The 18,720-nt window shown below is 34.8% G+C and overlaps 2 protein-coding genes across 3 annotated transcripts; one reads left to right on the top strand and one right to left on the bottom strand.

Annotated features, from left to right (window-relative positions):
* Positions 1–74: 74 nt before the first annotated feature.
* Positions 75–2,442, bottom strand: LOC109533202 (deubiquitinase DESI2). 2 transcript variants are annotated; one of them, XM_019898461.2, is made up of 5 exons: positions 2,218–2,442; positions 1,983–2,173; positions 1,680–1,794; positions 1,400–1,541; positions 75–998 (listed from the first exon to the last, which is right to left on the bottom strand). In XM_019898461.2, the coding sequence occupies exons 2-5, from the start codon at positions 2,161–2,163 to the stop codon at positions 825–827; spliced, it is 612 nt and encodes a 203-aa protein (XP_019754020.1). In that variant the 5' UTR covers positions 2,164–2,173; positions 2,218–2,442; the 3' UTR covers positions 75–824. The 2 variants fall into 2 exon arrangements, with proteins under 2 accessions (XP_019754020.1, XP_019754021.1); XM_019898462.2 differs by having other exon boundaries at positions 1,983–2,164; positions 2,218–2,440.
* A 2,345-nt stretch (positions 2,443–4,787) lies between these two features.
* Positions 4,788–18,614, top strand: LOC109533204 (heterogeneous nuclear ribonucleoprotein U-like protein 2). Its single transcript, XM_019898463.2, has 19 exons — positions 4,788–5,044; positions 6,611–6,831; positions 7,022–7,096; positions 7,306–7,380; positions 7,482–7,749; positions 7,812–7,936; positions 8,078–8,290; positions 8,383–8,502; positions 8,591–8,830; positions 8,884–9,153; positions 9,319–9,441; positions 9,504–9,632; positions 13,058–13,226; positions 16,041–16,187; positions 16,245–16,421; positions 16,644–16,805; positions 16,871–17,023; positions 17,083–17,240; positions 18,056–18,614. Exons 1-19 carry the CDS (start codon positions 4,915–4,917, stop codon positions 18,065–18,067), a joined length of 2,967 nt encoding a protein of 988 aa, XP_019754022.1. The 5' UTR covers positions 4,788–4,914; the 3' UTR covers positions 18,068–18,614.
* Positions 18,615–18,720: the final 106 nt, after the last annotated feature.

An 18,720-nucleotide genomic window follows, 5' to 3' on the forward strand; every position in this document is an offset into this window, starting at 1 on the left:
ATAGGAAAATACACAAAATAGGCCACTTATGCAAACAGTAATTCATTCCCGTAGAGATAGAATCATAATATCAATTACTTCTTCCACATTCCGTATTTATTTATCGTTGTGCTCAATTATTGGAGACCACTATTACCCTTACTTTCATCATTTGAACATTATGGTGTTAGTCAGAAAATGAGATTTATGAAAAAACGTGCTGATCGAAGGGTTTGATTGAACCATTGAACCATCTCATAACTTGTAGATATATTTATCCCTTTACAGGTAAAGGCTCGCAAATTGGCAATAGTCATCTCATTTTCCGACCAGCTAAATAAATCTTTAACATCTTATACTTCATAGAATCTCTCTATATTACATGTCATTGTACTTTAAAAGTGAGTAGATAATTGTAACCCATTAATAAATAGATAAAGAAAGTAAAATTTGTCCGCACTTCACATTATATGCCACACATGGCAAGTAAATGCATACGGAACTATAGAGGAAGAGAGTTTGTTTAGAGAACACTGGAATTATACATGCGGGTAAGTATCACAAATACAATGTGTTCGGACATATTTTGCTTGCGATTTGAAAATTATTTGATATGGTTTGACAGTTTTTACGCAATTGATATTCGACTAATAAATTGCATCGAAACAAAATGTTAAAGTCTAGGAACATTCAAATTTATTAGCACTGTTTCTGCATATACAATTGATTGTAAAAGTAAGAACAGATGACTGAATCAATGCGTTATTGTCAAACCACAAATCAAATTTTTCTAAGGCCGTATTCACAGATCAAACGATATCCTTGCAACTTTAAAGTTTGGCATGTTAATAAGGTGTTGAGGCCTCTGAACAAGTCGAATCCTGTCTACAACTTAATGAATGTTGCAGTGCCATTGGAGTTAGCCATTCTTTGGGTAGGCAGCGCTCAAGAAATGGCACCCAACTGCTAAAGTATGCTAGGCGGTTGACCCACGGAGGAATATCTTGTCCGCTTACAATCTAGAGAATATGTAATAGGGACTTCAACATTGTGAAAACACATGTCGCACAATCTACGAAGTTTTGAAGCAAACCGGAATTTTGGTACACCTACTAAACTGTTTTACTTTTGGGTCAAGAGCATTCGACAGATTAGGTCATTATTAGGCCCGATGTCTATAAACTTCTGCAAAGTATGCATGCTTTGTAAGTAAAAGTAAAAAGGTCGTTAGTAGCCAAATTCTCAATTAAAATAAAAGTATAGGCATCTAAGTACCTGAACACTTCACGCATAATAATTACAATTACAACAAAGCACCTACATTGAAAATACAACTTCAACCTTCGGAATACCTGCAGGTTTTTCTGTATATTAACTCTATTCGACTCAATGGTTAGTGATTATCTATAGGGGTATTTACCTTTGTAAATGATCCTGAAAAATGATTGCAGTTGTTATTCATTAAGTGATATCTATCTCCTCGAAATTCCTTTCCTAATTCACTAACAATTCTTCTAACTTCCTCTTCAGTGAAATCCGTGTAACCAATTTGCACTGTCTGTCTGATAAAGGAATAAGTTGTTACAACCCCGTATATTAGCTATTATAATACTATTAAGCGTTATAATCGCTTAACAATAAATTGAAGAAAACCGCAAGATTTGCTCTGTGGGGTTCAACCGACGGTCTGCATCACTTACCTAAATCTAAATTGATCTCCTAATTCTTTTTCGTCTCTAGGGTTAATTTCAAATATACCGGTGAAAGGATATTGGTGACCACCATACGCATATTCGCTGTTATAGATTTCTACCCCTGAAACCAATCTTTGCTAATGAAAAAGTACGTGCTAACGAAAACTATGATGATTTTTCTAGGAAAACTTATTTAGTGCTACCCAGTTTATTTAGCCAATGCCAGTTTAACGTACGTATAACAAGAAAGTTACAAAATGCATGTTACGTTTGTCTTTTATTATTTTACACTTTATATGAGTATTTTACCTGAGTGGAACACTCCTAGGCCGATATTAGAGGTGTATTCATTAATTTTATACATATCATAAACATTCAGCAACACAGGCTCGCGAGCCATTCTCGCGGGAAGTAGTTCATCAGATGCAGAATCTCTAGTAACACTCATACAACTAAAGGGCAGGTTACAGGAAATCCCATTCGAAAACATCCTGAAAGGTCTGCAGTTGTTGTAGCTAACAAAGACACTGAACAGTTCACTTACCCTAGCAAATTAGACGATCAAAACAATGAGGAAATATACAGAACGGATTTGCTTTAATAAACTTGCATATCAATGCACTTGATTAATTTATCGACTCTTCCCGCCGGGATGATTAATTTACTGATAATTTTAATGATAATGCTGTTATTCAAAGGTTATCTTTTCGGCAGGAATTCTTTTGCCATGGTGACAGTGACATTGACACTACAGATCACAGAGATTGCAATCTCTGTTGTGATTGCCCAGCGTTGGCAACCAACCGTCATAGTAGTTTTCGATACGGGGCGAAAAGTGTCGTTTTCCCACCGACGGTGGCGTTTGACACCCGAGACGAAGTCGAGGGTGTCAATCAGTCTAGATTTCGAAAAACGGATTTTCGCCGTTGCATCGAAAAATATTTATAATTCGAATAAAGGACATAACACGAATCATAAGTTATAATAAATAAAAATAGCCAAAAATAAAAGGTGTCAGCTAAAGGAAGCTATTTGAAAGCACACACGTAACTGATCATTAGAAACAGCATTTAAAAGAATACTTAAAGCATCGGAAAGCTATTAATCACAACATAGGATCAATTTGAACAAAATTTTTAACTAATAGAATGTTGAAACACGTGAAAATATGACCGTGAGAATATGAAAATATGAATTGATGAAAACTGCCACTTGAAAGCATACGATAACGAACAAGTAAAATGCGGTTGTTTAATCGCGGTTGTTTCCATTGTGACGTCAGTTAGTGATTAAGCGAGTTTAAAGTCCAACGCCCACTGGCGGCTAAATTTTAACTACACTTTAACCAGTAAAACTAGGCACTTATTTTAATTAGATGCCATTGTGACTTATTTTGTTTAGTTCTACTCAACTTTTGCAAGCCTTTAAACAGATAGAAACATATTGAAAAGTGTAAGTATTATTTTAAATTATAGACTCAAAAACAAAGCAAAAAATATGGGATATGAACCCGGGAATAAAGTTTCAAGAAAGTCATTTTCATCACAGATCACCTGAACTCATGATGTTCACATTCATAGTCATTTTAATTATGCTATTTAGCTAGTTCTTCTGGGCTTTAGTTCGTGTTTCACAGTTAATTAACAGCACAATTAAACGGCAACCTCAAGTGTTTGAAATATAAGTGAAACTTAGGTTCAAATAGCGGAGATTCTAGAGTGAATTACATTTTTTCACAAAATTTGTCTTATATAACCGGTAAAGAAGTTTTCTGCAGTGTGGGGGGCGCGAATTCGAACTTAATTTGCGATGCAGCCACTGAAATAAGCGCCGAATAGCTTTTGACAGATTTTTAATCCCATTTTCACTCTTTAACTTCGGTTTTCTGTCACATTTAACGCGAGACGCCCACAGAACATCTCCCCTTAGAATTGAAACTAAAATGTTAAATTTTGAATATACGTTTAGCGCCCCTGACGGTGACGCGCGTAAAACTCGACAAAGAGACAAGTACTTGTCTCTGATCAAATACATTATCACGAAATCAGTTACAACCACATTTTTTGCAATTTTCACTCATGATACAATATATACGAATACAGGAAAGGATATTCATCCGTCGAAAACTGGAATTTCGTGCGCACATGACGTCACTGGTTAGCACTTTGGTAAAGTGAACAGCTAATCCCATTTAAAATGCATTTAACCTAAACAGATTTTCATTGAATTTAAAACGCAATAGTTCAAAAGTGGAAAGTTATATGAGGATATGGTTTGCAGTTTTGTATAGCTCGATGCTTTCAAAATCGGGTTTGAGACCTGATTTGGGCTTATTGCGAAGAAAAATACCATAAAAAAGTCGTTACAAAATATCTGATTATCAGCGTTTTAGCTTGCTGTGTTGCCAGAGTGTCATTCGTAAAATCGGGTAGAGCCAAAGCAATCCCAGCTAAGGGTGAATGAGTTTTGGGAGTGTTTGGGAATTTTGTAGACCAACAACTGATCATTTTGCGTTTGGTAGTTGGAAAGTGTAATGTAGAATGCTTGCTACTTTTAAGTGTAGGTTCAGAAAAATAAAAAATGCGGTGTGCAGTTTACGGTTGCAATAGTAATACGAGAGCTAAATTTCTGGAAATAAAGTTTCATAGATTTTCAAAAGACTGTATTTTAAGCAAGCTATGGGAGAATGCTTGTTGTCGTGCGGACACCATTAATGTTGCCTCCGCCAGCATATGCTCTCAGCATTTCAAAAATGATGATTATGAGAGGAATTTGCGATTCGAACTTTTGTGGTACTTGCCAAAATCAAACGCCATACTTTATTGCACATCCGGCAACTATGCTATTCTACAAAGTAAATAATTTTTTGTTACTTCTCATTTTCAAGTTTAAAACCTGCTGAAAAACATTTTGTAATAATTATAACGAAGTTTTATAAAAAAATAATTAAATGTGACAAAGACTAAATAAGCTATATTTAATCACATTTAGCAGACAGGAAAAAATCTCGACACGCAGTGTTCACCTTCACTCGGTCAGATACAACAGATGCCCCATCTAGCGGTGCCCCGCGTCCAAGGAGCACATCAACTTAGCCCAATTTATTTACCATTCTAACGGGGGATATTTTCTGGAGACGCCATTTGTAAAAGTTGCTAATTGCGCGTGGCTTGACAGCTATTTTTGTTTTGTAAGTGAATTTATCAGAAAAGTTTGTGTTTTTGTGTGAATTGTCGAAATCATGGATCCGGAGAAACTCAAGGTTGTTGATTTACGCAAAGAATTGCAGCAAAGATGTTTGGATACGAAAGGAAATAAGGCGGTGCTTGTAAAACGCTTGAAAGAGGCTTTGGATGCTGAAGCTGGGAAAGGTTGGTTCTAGCGCCGTATACACTTTCTATGTTATTAAGCTCCCGTAATTTACTAGATACAGTGTTTTATTGACGGTTAAATGTTGATTATCTGTTGTTACCTCATGCCGGTTTGGAGAATCATCGACACAATTAAAATTGGCATTGTGATACATTAATACAAACAGCATTGTCAACAATCACCCACAAACTTTTCCTATTTATTTGTAGCAATTACGCAATATTTACAATAAGTAAATATGGTATACCGTAAATAGTAATTGCTCTCTATTTTAGTTCCCTGCTTTTATTATTTCACATGCAGCCATGTTTCGCGTTCCTTTTCATTTTCCCTTAAAGTACACTTAAAGTAAAGTAGTTTCAGTGTGAAAAAAATGCGGACCGACCATAGAATCATGCTAGAAAATATTTATAAACTAATAAGATCCATATTTATGCTAAACTTTGTGCAGCATTGCCAGACTACATAGAACGTTACATGTAAATGGAATAGTATTCGCGAGTTCAACTACCTATGGTGGCGCTGCGCAACGTCAAATTAATCGTCGCGTGACAGTTGAGACTTGTTTATTTATTGGAGTTGATAACATCATTATAAATGTCACGAACTCCAATAAATAAACAAGTCTCAACTGTCACTCGACAACGAGTAATTTGACGTTTCGCAGCGCAACCAACGGTAGTTGAACTCGCGATTTGGACGCTTAAATTTTAAGATGCGTTGAATTCTAACTAAACTAATCCAATACTTAAAGGGAATTTCCCTTCTCGCAAAGTGCAAGTACAAATAATTATGCGCATGCACTAAATTAAAAATTATCTTCTTATGGACTGTGAAACATTCAAAATTTTGTTGGATTTTGTCTCACAAATCATTTTGTTCAATTATTCTAAAATAGGAAAGATTATCGTCACTCAACTTGAATAAATGGAAACCTTATAATTCCAGGTATCTCAAACCCAATTATTAGCAAAATAAATTACTCAAATAGTAGAGATAAAATGTGAAATAAAGACACCAAAATGTTTACAGCATAAGTTAAAAACAACAACCTACAAAAAGTAAAAGTTTCAAGATTAATACGAAGTAGGTATATTTTCACTGTATTTAATACAATACATCTTCATTTATAATTATTTATTTATAATTCGTATTGTGTTTATTTTCTTGCCTTAAATCACGCGCGAAAATTACAAGTTTGAAGTGGGTTACCACAACGCAAATCCTGCAGATTTTAACGTGCAAATCAATTTTTCATCAATCATCAATTTAAGATCAAACTTACGATCACATAAATTTTAAAGCGAGTGCTACGTGGTTTGATAAATTTAAAAACCGATATAGGACTCGATAACTGTCCACCACAGGCGAACATTTATCCAATTATTAACCATCCGGGAAATGCAGTTTTTGCATCAAATCTATAATGCAAACCAAAGTGGCCTTCTCGGTTTGAACTGTGGCTCTGTTTGAATTCCTATGTTTCGGATTATATTAACTGAGCTAATTAGAAATCTTAGAAACCACATAGGTTTGTGCGTAAATTGTCGAATGTAAATTTCCAGGTAAACCCATAAAAACGGATCCGTCAGAAATTACTGATAGTATTCAACATGAGCTGACGGTTAAAGTAGAACCGTTAAAAGATCCCAAAACTCCAAAAAAGACACCCCTTAAAGATACTCCCACGACAACTGTGAAAACACCAGTAGCAACTCCGGAAAAATCTGTAATTGAACCAGTCATTAAAAGTGAAGAACTTATAACTCCAGAGAAGGATATAAAGGTAGGTTGGTAGATTTTATTTGCATCGAATTCTGTATAAGAACATTAATTAACACATTGTATGAAGAATTTGAAACTACTTCTGAAATATTTAAACAGTTACTGGCAGTAATATTAACAACAAACACAATACCTCAAAACTTCTTTGAATTAGATCGTATGCCGATTGTGACGAATAACTTACTTATTAGGTGGAACTGCAGACTCCCTTGCCAATTACACAAAATGTCAAAGAAGTTAGCAAAACTCCAGAAAAAGTTGTCAAGGTAGGTTACAGGGCAATCTGTATCACTAATATAAAATTTGTACTCAACGTACGCTTTCAATTCGATGAGAAAACTATAATCCGGTTGAAGCGTGGTTTCAACCGGAATTCAACCCGATTAAACATCATTGGTCGGTACGAAACTGTTGTTGGAACAAATAAAAAACTCCGAATTTGAATAACATATTGATACATCACATTGCTTAATAGTTGGAACCCCAAACACCTGCACCACTTGCAACGGCTATACAGGTTGAAACTTCGACAGATCAGCAACCGGAAAATGTAAGCTTGTTAATTCCACTTTGCATTTGTTCACATCTCTCTAATATTAGAAGTTATTTTCACCTGCATCTATTCTTAATAATCAGATTAATTTTGATAAGGTTGATGATCAGGAGGTTGTGGAAGAGAGCGTGGCGATGGAAACTGAGACAAGAGGTGAAAAGAGAAAACGCGAAGACGATGATGAAGATGTTGAGTCCATTGAGAAGAAGCGTAGGGAGGATTCCCCAGTCAAATCTCCGGAGAAACCCCTTGATCAATCTTCGTCAAAACCAGAAGTAAAATCACCTCCAATTGTGGAAGCTTTGAAGATACCCATCAAAGAAGATGAACCGGAAATTGATTATGAAAAGCCTCAGTTAAGTTGGTGTAAGTGAAAAGTACTAATTTCATGTAAAAAAAATATTTCCTTAATGGGCCTTTAATTTCAGTTGACTCTGACTTGCATCTTAACATTGACAAAGAGACATTCTTGTCAGCCAAACCGTTGAATGACGGTTGCTTTGGATACATTTGGGCTGGGGCCCGAGCCACTCACGGGATTTCTTCAGGAAAGGTTAGGAAATAATAATAACTAGTTACTTAACTAAATTTCTTTGATTGCCTCCTAATTTTACGAGTTTTAACGCATTAGAGGCAGTTAATTTTGCATGTTATTTGTAGCATATAAACATTTATAACTAAACTTACTTTACAGATTTGCTTCGAGGTTAAAATTACCGAAGAACTTAAGTGGGATGACATGACCGAGAAAATGCTTGATAAGTCAGTAGTTAAGGATAAATATAAGATCGATCGCCGCAAGGACAAGGACCAACCAAAATTAACGGATACTAAAAATGACACAGAAAAACAAGAAGAAGACAAGCCAAAAGAAGATGTTCCCGATGATACACAAACAGAGGAACTGGTAAGAATTTTAGATATTTTTGGATATTTAACATTAATTTCATTCACTCTTTCAATATATATTTAGTAATTGTGTATCTTGATTATTTCTAGAGCAAGGATGAAAAGGAGCAAAACGGGGACTGCAACGAGACTAAAGAAGAAACGTCCAATAACGATCTGAAGTCGGAAACTGCGGAACCATCTGACGAAGTTTCAAAAGATGCTGAAAAGGTAACTTTTTGATAATAAAATAATTCAGTTCAAGCATAATGATATTTTTCCATTTATGTAATTTCTAATATCTGCAATGGCAATTTAGACAGAAGAAAGTAAAGACGAAGTAGCACAGGTAGAGCAGGCAGCCTCCGAAGTCACTAAATTCGAACCCATACCGTCCCATTACTTTCGTGTCGGATTTTCTTTGGCCGGCACATCTTTGCAATTGGGCGAAGCGCCACATTCATTCGCATATGAATCCACTGGAAGATTTGTCACTAACAATGATTATCAAGAATACGGAAGCACCTTTGGAATTGGCGACGTGGTCGGCGCTTACTTGGTATGCCAATTTCTATCAATATTTTAATCGATTCTGATTGAGTTTTATTTCAGAGTATTGATAACGAGAACGCAATTATCACATTTACTGTCAATGGTATCGCACAACCCACCGCTATCACGGTCCCTAGGTCAGAATTTCCGGAAGACTTGGCTTTATTTCCGCATGTTCTATGTAGAAATTACGCATATGAGCTTAATTTCGGAGCTAATGAGACACCATGGTTTCCACATCCGGAGGAATTAAAGGATTATGAATTTCTACAAGATGTGCAGGATAAAGTGTCTGGACCAAAAAGGCCTGACAAACGGGAAGAGTGTGAGGTATTTATATTTTTTTCCCACTTTTAGTGTTCTTACCATCTGATCCGCGCAGCAATTCGTAAAATAAAGATATTAGAAGTACGCTCATAATGTGTACATTGAAAAAAGCAAACTATTTATTTTCTGTAATATTTCGCTGTCTAAAATATTCATTGTGTTTATTAGGTTATTCTTATGATTGGATTGCCTGGATCTGGAAAAACGCATTGGGTGAAAAATTATCTTGAGTCAAATCCGGATAAAAAATACACAATAATTGGAAATAATGCATTGTTTGATAGAATGACGGTAAATATACAAGTGCCAATTAGGTAATCCAACGTAATTAAATTATCGTTTCCTTTTCGAAGGTGGATGGTCAGACGCTAAAATCGCGTTTTAACGGTTCCTGGAAGATACTGGTAGATCGGGCGCAAAAATGTCTAAATCTGCTAACTGACAAAGGATCTCTGCGACGACGGAACTATATTATAGATCAGGTAACCTTTTATAGCATTACAACTTGGGTAATGGTAAGTCTAGTCTTTAGGTTTAATGCTAAGTATTTCAAACCAATAGTTCTGGTGAGTATCAACATTTTCAGCTGTACAGGACGAGAAAGCGGTGCTTATTTTAAGGTATAGTTTTAATTTTAGTCGTTGCGAGAACGTCGAGGGATTCAATTCCTAGTAAGCATCATTTTTTACAATTTTAAGACTTGAATGTTCATTACTTGTTTCATTTACATCTTATGGCGTTCGAAAGCGTATCAAATTTTATGTTAAAAAATGATATGAAAGACATCAAATAATTATTAGAAAACATTGACATTGCAAATAATTTTCAACGTACAACATGGCAATTTGTAGGTGAAAAAATTGAGAATGTGTTGATTTTCCCACGGCTTACTGCAATGCGCTCGTTCAATTGTTCGGGGACATTAAAAAAAATATTTTTTAGGAAAATACGCACTGGCAAACAACTATACAAGCAAATCTGAATGTAATGTGCATCATATTATAAATGGCACATTTATACTGTCCTAGAAAACTAAAAAGGCGCTTATCCTATTAACCGGCTAGCGCGTAGTTTGAACAAATTAATAGAATTTAAAATTAAGCATTCAATAAAACAATTTACGAGTGTTATAAGAAGAAACTGCACGTTTTACAAGAGATAGTTCAACATATTTAAAACGTGAATTTTTACTTATACGAGACGATTTAAAATCCTAGAACCTACTTGAGAAGGCTAAATATCGAAAAAAATGTGCACATGTAACTTTGTTCTTATGGGAAATATCAGGATTAAGTCGTTCCAAGTACCCTTTTGTTATATTACGAAAGGCATCAATGCAAGAAGCAGTACCGGATCTCGATAACAAAATGTTCTATCGAAACCAATCGATTTAGGATTTAAGAAATTCTGTGCCAGTGTGAACAAGATTCTGACGGCAATTTTCAAGATAAAGTTGAAACTTGGCCCACAATTGGACCAGATTCTCACGGGATCACAATTATCCAGATTTCAGTCGGGCTATAAATATTGTGAACATAATCGCAAACGGGTGAGTGTTCGTTGATGTTTCATAAGAAAATTATTCAACCATGTATTTTAATCGCGGTAAAAAAGCGGACTGGTCAATTTGAATATGAATTTAGCAATATCAGGTTCGTTTGGAAGAAATTACGTCGGACAGACCATATTTATAGTCTGTCGGGTCCGACCACAATCCTCCAGATTTTCATTGATTGGGTGTCCGCTGATAGTATTACGTATTATATAGTATTATAGTATTAGTTAGGCGACATTGGTCTTAAATTGACGCCAAAACCGGCAATTGCATATTGCTTTCTATGATAAGCGAGTACAAGAACTTCGTCCTTACTTCATGACTTTCACTATAGTTCGTCATCAGTCTAATAGTGAACTTGATGCTTGCTAGGAATTCGTAAACTTTAAGTGAAAACAGGTAGGTTTTCAAAATTTTGTTGTGGCAGTTAACATGGGTACTAAAATTTAAGTAACCATATTTTACGTCCCACCTGATCAAGCCAGTGGAGCTGATCACCTTCAAACTATTGTACGGTACAAAAATGAAGTCGCACATACAAGCCAACGAGCAAAGGTTGTACCATACAAAAAACTACTAGTTTTAATGAAGACATTTGCAAGGATTTGCAGCTAATTTATAAGACCATGTTATTCATACTGCCAAGTTACACTTTGAATTCTATTTAAGCACATAGAAGTGTGCGTTAGTCTGTAAGGGTAGATCTGCCACATTCGTGTCGGATGGAAAATGTTTTGGCGGTAGCATTGCAGTTGAGTTGATGAGATAAGACCGGTTACTAACATGTATATTTTGATCATGACTTGATTTTGTTTATTTAGGTAATTATGGCTACGCAGTAGTCTTGGAGATAGTCCCGGTGATGCATTAAGAAAGATGATCATCTATTTAATTTAGGTAATGACTCCGCACGAGTCGTGCATTAGTATTTGGCTATTCGAAACATACATTTTAAATGTTCGATATTTTTTTAAATAAAAAAATGAATGTTACGTAGTCATGACAAATGAAATTTGGAGTTAGAAGAATCTCCTTTATTAGCTGTTTCCAGTGGAAAGTTTAATCCTGAGCTTTTATAGCTTCATCACGTGGCGAAAGGTTTTTTGGATTACATGACTATTTAATTTACTAGATATTCTGTTGGCTCACAGCTATAGTTTTACGATTTCTTGATGAGCGATCCAATTGAAAATAAATCACATATGATTTACTTGATATTGTCGATTAATTCATTTATGATGAAGTTGACCAAAAATTCATATCTAATGTGAACAGTAAAATATTCAGTAAAACAACAGAAGTCATTTGACTTCGCGTATTAGTGACAAAACGAAGTGAATGAATTATTAATGTTTTGCTCTTGCTCATAAAAACAGTAGAGCATCTGAAATTCAAGAAGTCACTGGAAATATTGAAAAATGATACGAAATTCGCAGACACTGTGAATCAATGCACAATACTTTAACGATAAAATAAATAATACTATTCGGTTTTGGTAAATATACTTGAACGTGTGACAGTATGCTTGGATGGCGGGAAGGAACCATTCGGCAGCTAGTGCGATAAAGAACATTGTGCGTAACGCTCCCAATAATATTTCTGTCATTCTTTTTTATTATAAAATCCAAATTGATCATAGAAAAACAGACTGAATTATAGCGTCAGCATTGAGAGGATCAGATAAATGAAAATACAGTCCACTAATATATAAAATCGCATAATATAAAATAAAACAACGCAATGTTTACGAACTAGAACGTTGCACGATTATTTTCGCGTTATATCTAAAACAGTCGTGAACATCTTATATGAAGCTGAAGTCTACGGATATTTTCTAGTCATTAAATAGGTCGTGTTTTCCATTACAAATAAATATATTGACTTTTTTGTTAGTATTTTTGTAGGAGTCCTCATATAGCCCTGCAGGGGTTGACCACAACTGTATATAATTCGGGATCAGTCTTACCATACAAAAAAAGAGCAGTCATTGTAGGTATTAACCATTAGTTGCTTTAAAAGATATCTACTGACGATGTTCGTCAAGTAAAAATGCATATGAAGTCGTAAGTATGACATAATTTTAGCTGTAGGTTGTACACATTGACTTTCTCCGCAAAATTGTGGTTTTTAATATGGAGGGTAGAGACCTTTCAATATATATATAACTTAATATTTTAAACGGATGTGGCAGATTTTATGTATAGAAACTAATTATTCCCATAACCGTGTCGAACTCGCTTTAAAACTGCAATGCGCCCGCTCTCAACATTACTTTCATCTGATGCACTCAAAGTACTTTAATAAAAGACGCGTTGTGTCGGCGATAATTAAATTCTGAGCGTCTTGTGGCAGACGAACTTGTTCCCGAACGCACAGCGGCGCAAACTGCGCTCCTTCGAGGGTTTCAAGAGAAAGGCTGTTATAGTAGTTTGCGAGGACGATGAGCACGCCCGTAGACAAAAGGACCAGCAGAACGACTTTGGTAAAATAGTACCCGAAAGCACCATGTATGATCTTAAAGGTATCTAACCGATAAAGTTTAATCTTCAAAATTATTGCCATGTCAAATTTTTGACTATATTTTGTCAATTTAAATGAGTGCTTACTTTCATAGCCTATTTTACATTATGCCAAGTTTTTTTTTTCTTTTTTAGAGATTGCTTACGATTGATTGGTGGCTGACGGCTCGATTCAACTAATATAAGTAAATCCATGGCAATAATTCTGAACTAATTGAGTGACTATATTTTCTATTATCTGTGTTTAGCTCTGTTCGTATTTTATTTTGTTTTTATGTTGATCATAACCATTTTTTATTGTCCGATCCTAAACTGAATTTTGAATGGATGTGTATTGTCTCATTTAAAAGTTAACTTTTTCTTAAAAGCAAATTCCAGTCTTATCAGTGAAAGAATTCTCAGGGTTTGCAACGATTCCTATTTGTGGTTAAAAAGTCATAGTTTTGCATTATTAGGCGTTTTGAGTTGGAGAACTTGGATCATCAATTTATTCAAATTGCCCCGACTATTCAAACCAATTCATGGGAAAATAATGTTGCTAACTTTAAAAAAATTTCGCATGTTGACTTTGAATGAACAGAATCGCACTTAAAGTACGCATCTCTTGTTATATATAGAGTGATTCAAATCTGGAGAGTACGGAACTAAAAAATCAGTTTATTTCTCGAAGATATTAGCTCTTGAAAATGCGATGGTCAATCGGCATACTTGCGTTGCGAATCTTACTTAACTTTATTTACACGCGGCAGTTACGACCGACTTTAACACTATTTACAATTAATAATAAAAATAATAATAATATTGCTTTTTTTCAAATCATGGGCAAACACAAAATGAAATGACATCAAAAAGGGCTCACAGTTTCACACATCGGGACAAAACTCTCTTAAACTATAGAGTTCCAAACCTATTACCAAATTTTTAATTTCCGTTTTGTACAATTGTTGGGAAGAAATACCTTTTATTCTGGCTGGGAGATTAATAACTTTACTGTAAATAACGCGAAATAATTTCATTCTGAATCAGAATATGCGATAATGTTCTCATTAGTTAAGAATTTTTGTTCTTTTTCGGCATTTCGATTTGTGGTCGAAAAACATCACCTTAAAGAACAATTTATTGATATTACGAGGAAATAAAAAAGCAATAATCTGCACCTCGACTATGCCTCTTAAACCAATTAATGATGATGACTACGGTTAAAAAAAATACCGATTTCGTAAAGTTCTACATGTGATACTTATTTACGAAAAAAATAATATGCGGCCTTGCAAAGACATACCCGGACCGAAAACTAATAAGAAACTATAAAGTTGAAGAAGCGTTCAGACGAAACATGATTTTCAATTTGAAACACTTCCTTCAAAATGTGAAAGAGCGATCTCAAAAAATATTTAGCTTCAGCAGAAACTTAGCCTAGGGTGACCGAAAACTTGGATATCTTTCAAGACCTGCAATACACGTATTTTTTTCTACGATAAGAATATTTTGAGGCAAGGAGAAACGGGATCTTTTAATTTAATCGTGTGCAACATTTGTTGCTTCAGGTCTTTCGGTGCGTATACATTTGGCCCATTTTCTGTAAAATAGCAAACTAAAAGTTATCGATTCGTGGCGATTTTTTATTCGTCGTAAAGTGTTCAGCTGGTGAAATAATAATTTGTGGTAGTTTGAGACTCCACAAGGAATGAAACTAAGATACTTTCAACACGATTCTTTGATGATGCATAAAAGCCAATTGTTTTCGATCGTTTTTACATCGTACATTATACGTTCGTACTGCACTTACGTTTTTACAACCCAAATTACTCGAATTGCAGGAAGAAGTCCCACTTTATTTAAAAATGAAGATGTTTTTTTATCCACAGTGGAGTTCCACTATATTGTAATCGCCCTACGTGTGGAGGAAGTTTTGTCAGAATTGGTGAATTAATCATTGAATACTTGGCCATTCAGAAACAGGGTCTTTGATCCTTTAGATTTTTCTCTTCGGTGAGAGCAGTTTCTTCTCTCTTGTAACAAATAACAAAAATGAAAAAAAATATATCGCTTTAATAATCGCCTTTATCGTTGAATTATATTGTTGAATCTCCCAGTATATTGTCGAATTTCGAACAAAACATATTACCCGTACCCGTATACGCCAATCTACGGAAAATTTGCCTTTATTTCGTACTGGACGGATACTGTTGTCGGTTAGAATTATAATTTCCCATTGATAAAGAATCACTCTGTATATTACGTGTTCTAAAATTATAATATTGACAAGTAGATTGTTTAGCGACTTGATAATGTCGTTCTATTGGAAAAGCTCTGGATTTCTGGTTTGGTTCAATTTTTCATTACACCATTTGCAATATGCAATATAGAAATTGTCTATTGGTACTAATTAAGATTCTCGTAAACTCTCATATAATTTATTATTGATGAATTTAATTTCTTTTCTAATGTGGATTTCATTATAGAATTTCCTTGGAACTAATGGGATTGTGTAGTTGTCTTCTGGTCAAAATCACTTTTTTCTTTGGAACTTTTAATCAAAGATTCATCGTTCTTACTTACTTTGACTTTTATCATTTAACTGAATTATTAAACTGTTTCTATGTGATTAATGAGTCGTCTTTTGATTATTTTTCGTGGCTAATCAAATTTCCTTTTCATCCCGACGTTTTGCTTTGAAGCAAAACTCCATCCATAAAAACTTGCATTGCCGTTTGTTTTTGATGCAAAAATACCCACGTAATTACTGAACTTATTTCCCAATACTTTCGTTGAAATGGAGACTGTTGCCGTATTTTATTTTTCAAAATTTTTAGCTCAAATGGAAATTCCCCAAACATGTGAGTGGATTGATGAAATGATATTCACGGATTTGGACGAGGAAGAAGCAAGGAAAAAAGTGAAGGCTTATAATGAGGAAGCCAGTAAAAAGGGATATTTCCGAAGATGGCAAAACAATAGAAGTAATCCAATACCAACGATTAAATACTCTTCTTATTACATGAATGTTATTTTTTAAGGGCCGCAACAAAGAAGCTTTAGACTTGGTGATAGGAGAGGCGGTTTTCCTGGAAGTCGATTTGAAAGATACCCACCTGGAAGAGGCGGCTTTAACAGGCCTGCCCCATATCCTGGCAGGAGGGATTTGAGACCAAGTCGTCCAACGCATATTAATCCATGGAGACACCATCCAAGAGGTAATGCAATTTATGACTTGTATTATTAAAAAATTAAATAAGGACAGGGATTTCTTACTCGGATAATACCGATGAAATTCTTGTGTTTAATGATAAAAAACCGAATTGAGTTTAGTATCTACGGTAGCTCTATTTTATCAATTACGTTAAATCAATTTCTTTTATGATTAATTTTCCTATTAATACTTCCTTGGCGTTGATGCGACTGTGTATATATTGCAGGCCCAAGGCTGCCAGACGCAACTCGAAACCGGGAAAATCGCAACTCTGGTTTTGGTGGTGTTCGTAATCAATCGGCTCTTCGTAATCAAGGCGCACGCAACGCGGGTGTCTGGCAAAACAGTGCTGGAGGTTCCAATAACTGGGGCTCCGGCCATCAAGGAGGTAACTTTAAATTTATAAACTGCATCTTATGTGCATAAGTAAATAATAAATATTTCTTGCAATAGGTTGGAATTCTTCGATGTATCAGGGCTTCAATTCTGCTTGGAACGATGCAAATACTGCGAATCAACAATCCGCTTGGAAATATGGGGGCAATCAATCCGGGTATAATAATAGTGGCCGATACGGCAATCAAGCGAACTACGGAAATTACCAAGGTATAAAAACAATTTTCTGATTATAAACCTAGCTAATGTTTGCATAAATAAATCTGCAGGCTACCAAGGAAGCCATCAAGGATATGGCGCGCAAATTGGTTATGGATCAAACCAAGGCGGATACGGCTCTCAAGGAAATTATGGAGGTCAGCAGGGATATGGACAACAAAACTGGAATTATGGTCCGTACGGTCAACAGCAGGGTTGGGGCAGTCAGGTAAAGATTAAAAAATATGTTGGTTTAAGTTTATATCAACATTCAAAGCAAATCTGGATTCATCTGGTGTGCAGTGAAGTGCAGCACTAAAGTGAATCAACATGCTTTCAAAGGTTCAATCAGAAACAGTAACATTTCCCCAAAATTATACTTTTTCGTTTAAAAAAAATCATCTGACCTCAGATCACCTTTAAAATTCACTTGCGACCTAACCCTTTATACCAAACTCCCTTCTCGCAAGAACTTCCTCCTGAACTATTTCACATTTGATTTGAAAACACCTTGTAATTAAATGTAGGTCAAACATGCACAGGAAATCGTACTAAACTGTCGTATAAGTTCGGAAAAAGTTTGTTTTTTGGAAAAGCTGTGACTCGCTAGTTTTGTAACGTAAATAAGGCTTGACGAAGGCAATATTAGAAAACAGGCAAAGGCTTGAAGAAGATAATTTGTAGCTACATGAAAAAAGTGAATGTGATTATTTCAAAGTATTATCAAATGGGTTGCCTACTCACAATGGAACTAATTTTAACTACAGTTTCATTTTTTAATTATTTTATTCGGTTAATCTGTAATACGCTTATTTTGAAATTTTTATTCAAAATGAAAGTTTCAAATCCCTTTGGACCCCTTAAATATCCACTAGCTGTAATAACCTGTGGGGCGTCGTTTGGGTCGCTATAATTTATTAAAGTGTATTTTGTGAACGAGAATTAAAATGATCAGAATCGGTTATTTTTTAAATACAGTTCAATTAGTTGTTAGTGATTGTACCACTTGAACCTGTATTTTTATAGAATTTATTTTTCTTCCAGAAGAGAAAATAAATACAGTCACCAGCAGGCGCCCTTCATTTACACTGGAACTATTCCTACTTCTGAGGACACTTACGATAAATGAAAATTGTTTAGTAAATGTTGATTCTGGTGATTTGTACTTGTAAATATGTGTAACTGGATTGGACTTATCGAGCATTCCTCAACATTTGCAAAATTTATAAAGTACTATATATTTATTTTTTACGAAGTACAAATACAACAAACTACAGCCATCAAAGTTGGGCCCAGAGCGACATGCACTTCAACATATGCAGTAATGTAGGACATTAGTTGGTTTTAATGGAAGGAACTCAGTATGATTTGTTTCGAGCACCTATTACCTTTCGTTTCAATCTTTTAACAACTCTTTTATGGTTTAACTTTCATATTATTTATGTACATAACATATAATTAGAAGGCAGTTTTTGTGTTTTATTGGTATAATTAGAGTTGCAATGAAGTACCACCTATATTAAATATTCTGATACTTTTTAGGCAAAAGCTACTTGTGAATTTTTACATGTACAAAATATATAAACTACAATGGTATTGATTATTTTTAGTGTATATTATTTACGTTTTTTACTGTTCAGTAGTAATAAATTGCTGAACAATTGTGTTTCTGATGCAAGTGTTTGTGCAAAAAAAATTTGCAAATTAAT

Source organism: Dendroctonus ponderosae, unplaced genomic scaffold (genome assembly GCF_020466585.1).
Source record: "Dendroctonus ponderosae isolate FM_Combo_2020 unplaced genomic scaffold, Dpon_F_20191213v2 Dpon_F_20191213_8, whole genome shotgun sequence".
Taxonomy (NCBI): Eukaryota; Metazoa; Arthropoda; class Insecta; order Coleoptera; family Curculionidae; genus Dendroctonus; species Dendroctonus ponderosae.